Source organism: Dioscorea cayenensis, chromosome 16 (assembly GCF_009730915.1).
Source record: "Dioscorea cayenensis subsp. rotundata cultivar TDr96_F1 chromosome 16, TDr96_F1_v2_PseudoChromosome.rev07_lg8_w22 25.fasta, whole genome shotgun sequence".
NCBI classification, from domain to species: domain Eukaryota; kingdom Viridiplantae; phylum Streptophyta; class Magnoliopsida; order Dioscoreales; family Dioscoreaceae; genus Dioscorea; species Dioscorea cayenensis.
In genome coordinates, this window is record NC_052486.1 from 15,607,588 (window position 1) to 15,617,565 (window position 9,978).

Below are 9,978 nucleotides of genomic sequence, written 5' to 3' on the forward strand. Positions count from 1 at the left end.
AGTTTCAGTGCTTGGAGACCCGAATGACGGACTTTAGAGAAAGCTTTTGACATGATTCGCTCTAATCATCGGATACAAGATTCCAATCGGTGGAAGCTATACTCGCAACCACCCACGTCATTGCACAATCTAGAAAATCAAGTGGGTCAAATTGCAAAGTCGTTATCGGATAGGCCACAAGGAAGCTTACCTAGTAACACCAAAACCAATCCAAGAGAACATGTGCAGGTAATCACTTTAAGAAGTCATCGTGAAGTTGAATATAGGCTTCCAAGTTAGAAGACCAATGTTGAAACACCCAACGTCATGGAGGTTGATGAGAGAGTAAACAAAGAGAAGGAGGTGGCACTGCCACCTTACAAGCCAAGAATCCCTTATCCTTCAAGGTTGAAGGACGATCAAAATGATGAGCAATACAAGAAGTTCTTGTGTATATTCAAGTAATTGCACATCAAGATTCCTTTTATGGAAGTGTTGTCCCAAATGCCATGATATGCAAAGTTTTTGAGGGATATTTTGACCAATAAGAGGAAGTTGGAGCAGAGTGCATCGGTGATCTTAGATGCCTCTTGTTCGATAGTTTTACGAAAAAATATCCTGAACAAGAAGAAAGACCTCAGAAGCTTCATCATTCAATGTAACATTGGTAATTTGGGTGAAAAGATGGCATTGGTGGATTCATGGGCTAGTATCAACATCATGCCATATCTTTCTTTTAAAAGCTAGGCTTGGGAGAGCCTAGGCCTACTCGGATGACACTTCAATTGGCGGAATGAATGGCGAGACATCCGTGGGGCATCATTGAAGACATGCTTGTCAAGGTTGACAAGTATATATTTCTTGTAGACTTCTTAGTGTTGGATGTCGATGAGGATATAGATGTTCCTTATATACATGGGAGGCCATTCTTGCCCACTTCCAAGGCACTTATCGACATGAAAGGTGGGGAGTTGTGATGAGCCCGCAAGTGCATGGGTCGTCAGTAATACCCGCATGCGTGACACAGGGGTCATATTCCCTAGGGTCCCAAGAGCTGCTATTACTTCACCCTAGACAACACTGTATAGTCTACCAAATATAGGACTAAAACAAGTTAAGGAAAATAATAAGGAGAAAACTATAAACACATGGACTAAGGCTCACCACATAAACATACTAAGGAAGAAAGTAACAATGAAAGTGCTAGGTCCCCGGGCAAGGATCTCCTTGGGACTACTAAAGCTAGATAAATGTTAGATTTACACAAGAAGCAGTGGTTGGACCAAGAGATATCCAAAAATAGATCACCCCAATGGTTACGAGGGTAATCCCTAATCCAATAAGAGTATTGGCTCAGAATCTCTTCTGACCAAATCCTCCTACGATCGCATTACAAGTAGGGATATCTCAAATTAAGGACGAAACTAAATCTAGATACAACACTAATAGATGGAGGGGCATGAAACACCCAATGGTCATAGTGTATTCATACGCAGTATCCCTTCTAAGCAAGTGTGTGTCGAGTACAAGGGTGACTGGTCTCGCACCAAATACAACCTAGAAATTGGATCACGTAGTTCTCATGCAAAACAACACATCAAAAGAGCACCAAGCAAGGATCACAAAACCACACAAATACCATAAATGCAAATCAAGCATCCATATAAGCAAGTTCGTCCCATGGGTCACCTGGATGCCCTCGTGACCTTGGGAGTCTAGTTCATCATCAATAAAGGAGCAAGTGTAGGAGATAAGAGATACAAAGAAAAGCTTATAACAAACTCCCTAAGATGAAGACTCAGAAGGTGGTGATGAGGAACTCGTTGGATCGTCATGGTGAGCTCCTAGATTGTTTTCCCTTTAGTGTTACCTTCTTCCCCTTCGACGGTTCCCCTCGATCTGGCTTCTCCTGTGGCTTTGAAGCACTCAAAAATGATGGTGGATAGTGGTGGCGAAAGTCCCCCAAATGATGCCCTAACAAAGCTTTTATATGCCCAGATCCCGATGGGTAAACGGGTCAATATACGGCCGAATCGCCCGACGCCCGGGATATCCAGCTTTTGCGGTAGCCCGCAATGAGCTATAGTAATCAAGCTACAGATAAATCGCATAAGATGCTTGCTACAGTGAGTCCCTTGTTCGAACTCGCTTTGATGCCGACTCATCCCCAATCGCGCAGCTAAGTCCCCTGAGCTTTCAAGTATGCCTAAAATGCAATAATAACACAATTTAGACCAAAAGGGCATCGATTCATTAATAAAATACATAATTCATACATAATAAATACATGTAAAATACATACATTTAGAGCGTTTATCAAACATCCCCACTCCTAAGCGTTTGCTTGTCCCCAAGCAAACAAACATGAAAACCATGGGTAAGAAGATAAACGGCTAAATGTACGACCTCAAGCTCAATAGTAAAGAACTCCACAAGCACAAATAGACAGAAATAAAGATGTGAGCTATTCAATAAATAGTGAAGTAATAATAGTTCTATCTCATTTAGAGTGCTCCTGTGAGTGTGTGCTAACCCCCACCTTGACCTCCACACCCTGGATTACCCCAGGATGCCCATTCACCCCACACAAAATGAAAATGGCATTAAAATGATAAAGACATTCTCAGTACTCAATTAAGAGTCCTCTGGTTCCTAGATAACACTCTAACTTTCAAGTAACTATGCTGAAAACCTTAAGGGAACAGAGAGATAGTATATTTCTTTCACAGATATATACAAGCATACACATGCGAGTCCGACTAACATAGACTGCACAAAAATGTTTTACAATCTTTCTAAAGGATGCACATGCCGATTAGGGCACAAATGCCACCCAGCGTACTCGAATACAGTCTACATAGATGCATTCATGCTATACTAGCGGAGGAATACTCGTCATATACTCATCCACATGTACAAACTATATCTCATGTCCCTTGTATAGACTTGCTACAATAGTACCTCTAAGCTAAAGAAAAATAAAAGGAACACAAAAGCTCTTAAAAGTGCATTGAAAATAGAATTTAACAAATTAATGCCAAAATCATAATGATGGGTTGGTTGGAGTGTACAAGGTAGAAGTAATCGTGAACATGTATATAGGTGGACTAGAGATGATACAGAACTACATTCTAGCACAAATAAAGTACAACTCACAACTATCATTCTACCAAGATAGGAAGTCCTTAACAATAAAATCATAGCTATCATAGGTAATCAAGCATACAAATGCAAACATTTTCAAAGTTCATTGCACATTGCCCTCAATGTGCCTAATCAATAGAATGCAACAAGATAGACAATATAAACATAGTAAGAGGGCTTCGTGAACTTCCCCGAGTCTCAAAGCATGAGTCGTGAAGTCCATGAGATCGAGGTGACCACCAAAGATCATGGTAGATGATGGAGGAAGAAAGTGTGCTTGATGTCCAATTCCACCCTGCAAGGCAGAAAAGAACATCACCTCGAGGCATCTATTCACACACCCATCAACACAAACACAATAAACAACTTCAACACAAAAAAAATGAAAACATAGAAATAAAAGAAAATAGAAAACAGAGCAATGTCCATGTGATCTGAGCCAAGTGTCCTTGTCCTTGAGTCGGTAGTAATGGAGGCCCAAAACTTGTCATTTGTCATCGGGTAAGGAAGGGAGGAAGAGAACCATCCCTCCTAGCTCTCTTGAAAGCTAATTTCCTGATGGGCATCAGCAAAAACACAGAGGAGATCATCCAACCAAGTTACAAGCAAAGTGGGCATCGAAAGAATGAAGAAAATCAAGAAAATGCCAGTGCTACAGTAATTTCGGAAATTTTTTTCAAGAACTTTGCTTGTAAAAGTAGCCAAAAATTTTACAAAACAAGGAAAACACTTTGATCATCACTAAGCATTCACAAACCAACAAAAGTCCCAGAAATTCCACCCTCAAAAACAAAAAGAACTCAAGGTTTTGAGTGAGGGTCAAACCCTTGCCCTAGAGTTAGACGAGTGAATCTAAGGGTTGAATCTGGCCGAAAGCTTGCTCAAACTCCAAATTTTCGTCACTTAAATGGAAAAGAGGAGGAGGAGAGCAAACTAGAGCAAAACAAAATGATGAAAAATGGTGGAGAAATGAGGGAGAAAAGGTTAGAAGAATGGGGAAGAAGGATGAATAGTAAAGTGCCCCAAATCCTCACTTTAATAGCCCTCACTCGGGTGGTCTTGAGGGGCATTCTTACGGACGCAAGGATGGTCCTCAAGACTCTCTGGATGAGTCCCGAGGGGCATCCTTGCTGCCGTAAGGATGGTTCTAGGGTTTTTTCTGGATACACAACTTTTGTTCTCCACACTATGCACACTCCGTTTATGATTAAAACCTTGAAAAATAAAGCTGGAAACATCGACAAAACACTCAAAACATCAACAAGCATGCATTAAGAATAAGAATTGCTCAAAGACCACATGACAAATAGGAAACGACAAAGGCTAAAGAACTAAGAAAAACGAAGAAAATGCAATTACAACCAAACCACACAAAGAGTACAAGTTAAGCAGAACAACACAAATGAGAAAAAGAATACGATAAATGAAAAGAACTTGGTTTGCCTCCCAAGAAGTGCTTGTTTAACATCATTAGCTCGACGTACCTCTTTCTTACCTAGGGAGGCTTGAAAATGGTGTGTTCATCCCGGCTAAGAGTTGCATAAGAACTACCAAGAAATATGAAACTTACCCTCCGGGATGATGCAAATTTGGAGGTCAAGCATGAATCTCCTTTTGGCCTCCATGGAAAAAGCTTGGGCCGGGAGTTGTTTAAGCTCGGCATTGGTAGGTCCTTGGAAGGTTTAAATCTCCTACCCATATTTGCTTCCTCAACCCATGTCAAAATGCCTTGAACTACCCATAAGTGTTGTTTGGGTCTCCAAGGGAACAAATTTGGTTGAGAACTTGTTAAGCCTTGCATAGGTGGATCAATTGGTGGCTTCAACATCCTATCCACAATATTTTTCTCAACCATGGTGTGATGAACTTCAATTGCCCATAACATTTGCTTGGGCCGCCAAGGAAAAATCTTTGGATGGGAATTGACCAAGCCCGGCATAGGTGGGTTCAAGGATGACCTTGGCTTCTTACCCACATCTTCAAATACAATTCCCGGAATTTCTTCTTTGCACTTGAAAATTATTGATTGGTTGATGGAATGGTCGAAGTTGAGGCAAGTAGTGTCTTCAAATGTGGTCTATGGAATTTCTTCAACTTCCTTACATGTCTCGACGTCTATGATCTCATCCTTTGCCTTGTCTTCTTTAGTTTCAACTTGAGGTGGAACATCAATTATTTACTCAAAAGGTATTGGTGGTACATTAATTGCTTCTTCAACCTCCAACACCTCAATACCAACTTCCACCACAAATTCACCCTTATTCTCTTCCTTTCTAGTGTCATTCTCATATATGTCTTCAATAGTTCGTAGCAGCTTGGTCAATATATTAGAAGATTCTCCCATCTTGTTTTCCATACTTTGAAGAGATTGTTGGGTATTAAAAATTGCAGTATTCATGGCTTCAAGCTCCGCATCCGCATTCATCATGAATCTTGCAAACACATCTTCTGCACTGAGATTGGTATTCATGGCTTCAAGTTCCTCACCCGCATTCATCATGAATCTTGCAAACACATCTTGTGCACTGAGACCCCATTGATTGAGTTGCTTACTATGGTCTACAGGAAGTGCGTGGTACCATGGTATATGAAAGGAGGGTATTTGTAGCAATCCATCAAGAGGTTACTCCAATTGTTGGGTATGATGAGGTGCCGAAGAGTGTGGGTGCCCTCCCCAATATGGATTGTAAACATCAGGATATGGATTGCTAAGGCGTGCTCTCTTGGCATCAAGTTCTTCCATTTCTTTCTCAATTGCATACATTTTAGCGGCCAATAATTTTTCTTGAAAATCCAGGGCAGGATCACATTGGCGTGCTCTCACAGCATCTAATTCTTCTATCTGTTTCTCAAATGCATACATTTTAGCGCTAAGCAATTTTTCTTCAAAGCCCATGGCCCTGTGTAAAAAAACAAAACTAGCAAGAATAAGATATCAAAGAAAACACGAAAAATAAAATAAGTAACTATGCACAAAATGGTAAAAGACACATACAAAGACAAATATTTACAATGACAAAGATAAATAACTAGAGCAGTGAGCTAAAGGTTTTCCTAGCATTCTTGGAGGTCCGCGGCAACGACGCCAAAAACTTGATGAGCCCACAGTACACGGGTCGTCAAGTAATATCCTGTGCATGACATAGGGGTCGTATTCCCTAGGGTCCCAAGGGCTGCTATTACTTTCCCCTAGACAGCACTATCTAGTCTACCAAATATAGGACTAAAACAAGATAAGGAAAATAACAAGGAGAAAACTATAAACGCATGGATTATGGCTCACCACATAAACATACTAAGGAAGCAAGTAACAATGAAAGTGCGAGGTCCCCGGGCGAGGATCTCCTTGGGACTACTAAAGCTAGATGGATGTTAGAATTACAAAGGCAGCGGTGGTTGGACCAAGAGACATCCAAATATAGATCACCCCGATGGTCACGGCGGTAATCCCTAATCCAATAATAGTATTGGCTCAGAATCTCTTCCGACCAAATCCTCCTACGATCGCATTACAAGTAGGGATATCTCAAATTAAGGCCAAAACTCAACCTAGGTACAGCACTAACAGTTGAAGGGGTATCGAATACCGAATGGTCATGGTGTATTCATACATGTATCCCTTCTAAGCAAGGTGTGTCGAGTACAAGGGTGATGGTCTCGCAAAAAATACAACCTAGAAGTTGGATCACAGAGTTCTCATGCAAAACAACACATCAAAGAGCACCAAGCAAGGATCACAAAACACACAAATACCATAAATGTAAATCAAGCATCTATACAAGCAAGTTCGTCCCAAGGTTCACCGGATGCCCTGTAACCTTGGGAGTCTAGTTAATCATCAACAAAGGAGCAAGTGTAGGAGATAAGAGATATAAAGAAAAGCTCATAACAAACTCCCCTAAGAAGAAGACTTGAATGTGGTGATGAGAACTTGTTGGATCCGCGCCGGCGAGCTCCTATATCATTTTCCTTGAGTGTAACCTTCTTCCCCCTTCGATTTGCCCCTCAGATCTGCCTTCTCCCGTAGCCTTGAAGCTCTAGAAAATGATGGTGGAGAGTGGTGGCCAAAAGTCCCCAAATGATGCCCCTAACAAAGCTTTTTATATGCCCGGATCCCGATGGGTAAATGGGACAATATCTTGGCCGTATCGTGACGCTCGGGATATCCGACTTTTCACGCCAAGAAGCCCGCGATGAGCTATATATTCGGTGCTATTCTAGGCATGTTTGTTAATGACACAGAAATTATGTGCTTGATTTAACTAGGAGTGAATCAGGTCATCGAATGATAGAAATTGGAAGAAATACTAAGTGTTCAATCTTTTACACGGGCGAGAGCACGATCGTGCTTTCTGTCCCCTAAATCTCGCCCTAGTGCGGACCAAGTGAAGAAGCTTGGGGGAGTAACACCATGGCGAGCACGGTCGAAGCATGATTGTGTCCCTCCCCCTGAATCTCTCAGGATGGAATTGGTGTTCTTCTCAATGGTTGGCCCGGTCGGGGAGGGGATGGGAGGGAGGGGAAGGGGAGCATGTGCAGGGGCTACTGACATGATCATGGTTATGGAAATAAGCACCTAGCATGACCGCGCTTTCTTCCACTGAAAATCTCAAGCGAACACTTAATCGATTCACTCAGAAGCGGTCCATGGAAACACGGTTTAAGCATGATCATGCTTAGACCGTGTTGAGCTCGATGACAGGCCTTTTAACTCAAGTTTTTAGGGTTTTGCTCTCATCTTTGTTCTGGGACTCAGCTGTCCATCGGGTGGAAACTGAAGAGGATGAAGATCAGGATTCACCACACACTCTATGGGTATTAAGGAGAAGTTGGAGTTATAAGAGAAGTGGGGTTGAGCATACGGAGCTCAGCAAGGAAGATCATCTTGAGTAGAAGGGAGTCATGTCTTCTTTCTCTTGCTCTTCATTTAAGTCTTTCCTGTTGTACCCATCCATGAGGGGCTAACTATCCATGGTGCCCCGGGATGTTAAACTATGTGGTTTTGTATGCTTGGCTACTTGATTTTGAATGATTAGGGAGTATTTTGTGTTTCTTGTGTTTAATCTTGTGTTTGCTTATCTTGATGGCTAGAGTTGCACAACTGCCTTGGTAATTTAGTTATCTTAGCATAACTTGGTGTGCTTGAGATCCATAGATGCAACATTGCTTTAGCGCACACACTTGAATCATGGAATGTACACGGTAATCATTTTTAATCAAGTCGACATACTATCACTCATAGGAATCATCACGGGGCCTTATTGCACACCCGCAAGTGTATAGGATCGCCAAGTAATAGCCTGTGAGTGACACAGGGGTCATATTCCACGGGCCTAAGGAGCTCCTATTACTCCTCCATCACCTATTATCTAACCTTACAATTTAAGCATCTTTTACTACTCTAACAAGTGCAATAATATAAACAACTTGCAAGAATAAATAGTACAGTCAACACAGGAGATCACAAGAGCTACAGAGACCTAGGGATGAGGATCCCCTTGAGGGATCATCATGATATATGGATGCACTGTAAAAGAAAGGCAGGGGTGATTTATACCGAAGGATCTCGAGATTAGTCCAATCCCAATTTCTCGGCGATTGAACCTTAATCCCATATGGATGTCAATAGAGATCCCTCCCTAATCACATTCCTATGATTGCATTAAGTGTAGGGAAATCCAGCAATAAGGACACACTTACCCTAAGTCTATCCTTAAGGTTCAGAGGGGCTACCGACATCCAATTTCTCGGCATGTCGATACAAGAATACCGCTTTTAGCTCATTAATGATCTAGTACATGTGAGTAGGTCACATCTACATGTACAACTCAACAAAGAACTAAGGATCTCTCCATTTACTAGTTCTAGACATGAAGAACAATGAGCTAAATATAAATCAACCCAATGCATTTCAAATAAGAGTATAGCATCCAAAATACATGACAACCAACCCCCCCCCCTTCCCAAGGTTCACCTACATCAGGTGGCCTTTGGGGTCTAGTGTGCCATCATACAAACAAGTATAACAAACTCAATAAAAACAAGCAATAAATGTATAAATGGCACTCCCTAGTCCGAATGATGATGAAGAAGAGCAATACCGGCCGAATGACGCTTCCTCTAGCTCCAATGAATGCCAAATGCTCCTTATCCATTGATAATGAAGCTTTTTCCTTGAAGTTCAAGACCTTGATCACCTCCAAGCCTCATGCGAAGCTCTCTAAAGATGTCTTCATTTACCTTCTTCTTCCTCCCAAGTATGAATGCCCAGCAAGCCTCTCAAGCATCTGGTCAATAAACGGTAGCAGGAAATGGTCCTTTCGGGTGGCATCATTCAATTTTCTGTAGTCAATACAGACACGCCACCCTATGATTGTTCGAGTAGGAATTAACTCATTCTTATCATTGGCGATCACAGTCATCCCCCCTTTTTTTGGTACTACTTGCACTGGGCTCACCCATTCAACGTCGAGATGGATAGATAATACCTGCATCAAGAAGTTTGATGACTTCAGCTTTCACGACTTCCTTCATGTTTGGATTCAGTCTTCTTTGTGGTAGGGTTAACGGTTTATGATCATCCTCCATCAAAATTTTGTGAGTGCAGAATGAAGGACTTATCCCCTTAATGTTAGCTATCTTCCAAGCAATTGCATTTTTGTGTTTTTTTAAAACATTCACCAAATCTCGCTTTTGTCCAACTGTAAGATTTGAGGATATGATAACTGGAAGCTGAGTTCCCTCTCCAAGGAAAGCATATTCAAGGTGCTCAGGTAGCTTCTTCAATTCTAGTTCGTGTGCTTCTACTATTGACGGTCTCGATTTTTTTATTTGTCAGCATATCACTTTGTTCTG

General features: G+C 41.6%; 1 protein-coding gene across 1 annotated transcript; it reads right to left on the minus strand.

Annotated features, from left to right (window-relative positions):
* Positions 1-5,299: 5,299 nt before the first annotated feature.
* On the minus strand, positions 5,300-9,545 carry LOC120278551. The gene is made up of 3 exons (XM_039285314.1): positions 9,364-9,545; positions 5,932-6,023; positions 5,300-5,682 (listed from the first exon to the last, which is right to left on the minus strand). The coding sequence occupies exons 1-3, from the start codon at positions 9,543-9,545 to the stop codon at positions 5,300-5,302; spliced, it is 657 nt and encodes a 218-aa protein (XP_039141248.1).
* Positions 9,546-9,978: the final 433 nt, after the last annotated feature.